The 2,017-nt window shown below is 49.4% G+C and overlaps 1 protein-coding gene across 1 annotated transcript in view; it reads left to right on the top strand.

Moving 5' to 3' along the window:
- The window catches only part of TMEM81 (transmembrane protein 81), a 5,285-nt gene extending 3,688 nt beyond the window's left edge, over positions 1-1,597 (top strand). Inside the window, exon 2 of the mRNA XM_013003933.2 lies at positions 737-1,597. Within this exon, the coding sequence (XP_012859387.2) occupies positions 737-1,597 (861 nt within the window). The remainder of the gene's footprint in view (positions 1-736) is intronic.
- The last annotated feature ends 420 nt before the right edge of the window (positions 1,598-2,017 follow it).

Here is a 2,017-nt window from a genome sequence, read left to right as displayed (position 1 = left end):
GTTGGTGCCAACGTGAATCTTCATTTATGTCTAAAGTTCCTTACAGATGCCAGTGTTTCCCACTTGACAGAATGTTTTCATGTACGGTGTCTCATTTGACCCCGGACGCGTCCTTCCTGAAGTCGGCAAGGCAAGGTTTCATCCCCAGAGAGGAGGAAATGGAAATGTGGGCGGATAAGCCACTGGCCTCCCTCCACAGACAGTGTTCTTAATCCTTATTATTGAAAAAGTGGCTAATAATTCAAAGTAATCCCCTTTTTTCAGACTTTAGTATTTGATTTCTTGTTTGGTCTGATTCAGTTGAGCTTCTGAAATCCTGCATTTAGAGCCTACAAGTTGGGAGGGGAGGAGGGTCAAGAGGGGTACAAGCCTCCCTGTGTTTTTTAGACAATTTGGAAATTCCCTTGTAGCTTTTGAAGCCTCTTGACCTTTGTCTTCCCGAGAGGTAGATGAAAATCTGTTGTTACAGGAGGTGAAAAGAATGAAGACTGGGGAGGCATTATTAACATCCGTAGGTAGTAAAGCCACAGCAGGATTTTTTCCCCTCCCCTTGACCTGTTAATAAGGACTGCCCTTCCGGACTCTTGTTCTTTGTTGTGGAGCGTCTTGATGATGGGTGCATCCTACCTTTTGACTTTGAAGGATATGTCTTGTTGAAGGAATTAACATTGTTCTATCCATGATCAGACCTTGGGGTGTTGGCTGAGGGTGTTCTAATACCCCCTGAGACACAAAGACCTTGGCAATGAGTTTCATCCTCAGGAGCCTAGTGCTGGCCTCCTACCTGCCTTTTGTGGTGACTTTGCCTGAAACACTGGCCGTCCCTGAGAAGCTGCAAGAAGCTGTAGAGAAAGTCATTGTCAACGCCACAACCTGTACTGTCACTTGTGGCCTTGGCTACAAGGAGGAGACCGTCTGTGAGGTGGGCCCTGACGGGGTGAGAAGGAAATGTAAGTCTCAACGCTTGGAATGTCTGACCAACTGGATCTGTGGGATGCTTCATTTCACCATTCCCGTGGGGAAGGAGTTTGAGCTGAGCTGTCTGAGTGCCGACATCCTGGAGGTTGGGCAGGAAGCTTTCCGGTTCACCTGGAGACTTGCTCGAGGTATCATCTCCACCAATGATGAGCTCTTCAAACCCTTCCGAACCGATTCCCACTTTGTGAAGTTTGCGTCTGCTAGGGAGTTTGACTCTGGGACGTACCGGTGTGATGTGCAGATGTTAAGAGACTTGAAATTTGTCAAGAGGCTCTATTATGGGCTGCGGATCCTTCCGCCACACTTGGTGAAGCTGGATTTCGAGGAGTCCCTGACGGAGGGTCAGAAGTTAGTGGATAAGGGACTGGAAATAAATCCGGACAACTATTCCCAGCCTCCCCGTCTGACCTGGAAGAAGGATGTGGCATCTGCTTTGGGACTAGGAATCACCAGTGGAGTGGCTGGTGGTGTGGTGGTGAGCGTGGCCCTCTGCCGTGGGCTGAGGCTGACCTACAGAGGCGGTGACGGTAATGAGGAGGAGGAAGATGAGGACAAGGACGAAGAGGAGGAACACAGCCCTAACGGGTTAAAGGCTTTGCTCCTGAGGAAGCCGAGCTGACATTAGAGAGTGCTGTGGATGTCAGACTGAAGGGCCTGTGAGTGGGGTGGGCTCCCACTGCCAAGAGTCAAAGCACAAGAGAGGGGCAACACTGGTAGCTCAGGAGGCCTGTCACCAGACAGGTCCCTTCCTAACCTCCGTGCCCACCATGTGCCCAGCAGCTTAAATGCAGGCAGCTCCCCTGCCCCTGGGAAGAGTTCTGTGCCCAGTCTGCGTTCATTTGCTACCCTTTTACAACTTGTCAGCTACCTCTGTGTCTTCTCTTCTGAGCAGTAGAAGAATGTTTTCATAACGTGTGTGTGTGTGTATGATGGGATTTACCTCAATAAAAATATGTTGAATTCCTGGAAACTGTATGATGGCCTGAGTTAGTTAATTGTGCCAGCCTGGCCAATAATCACATGTGGGGCTAATTGAAAG

The sequence above is a fragment of the Echinops telfairi genome, unplaced genomic scaffold (assembly GCF_000313985.2).
Source record: "Echinops telfairi isolate 266 unplaced genomic scaffold, ASM31398v2 ScPeMD7_7424;HRSCAF=8462, whole genome shotgun sequence".
Lineage (NCBI taxonomy): Eukaryota > Metazoa > Chordata > Mammalia > Afrosoricida > Tenrecidae > Echinops > Echinops telfairi.
This window is presented reverse-complemented; position numbering and strand designations above follow the sequence as displayed.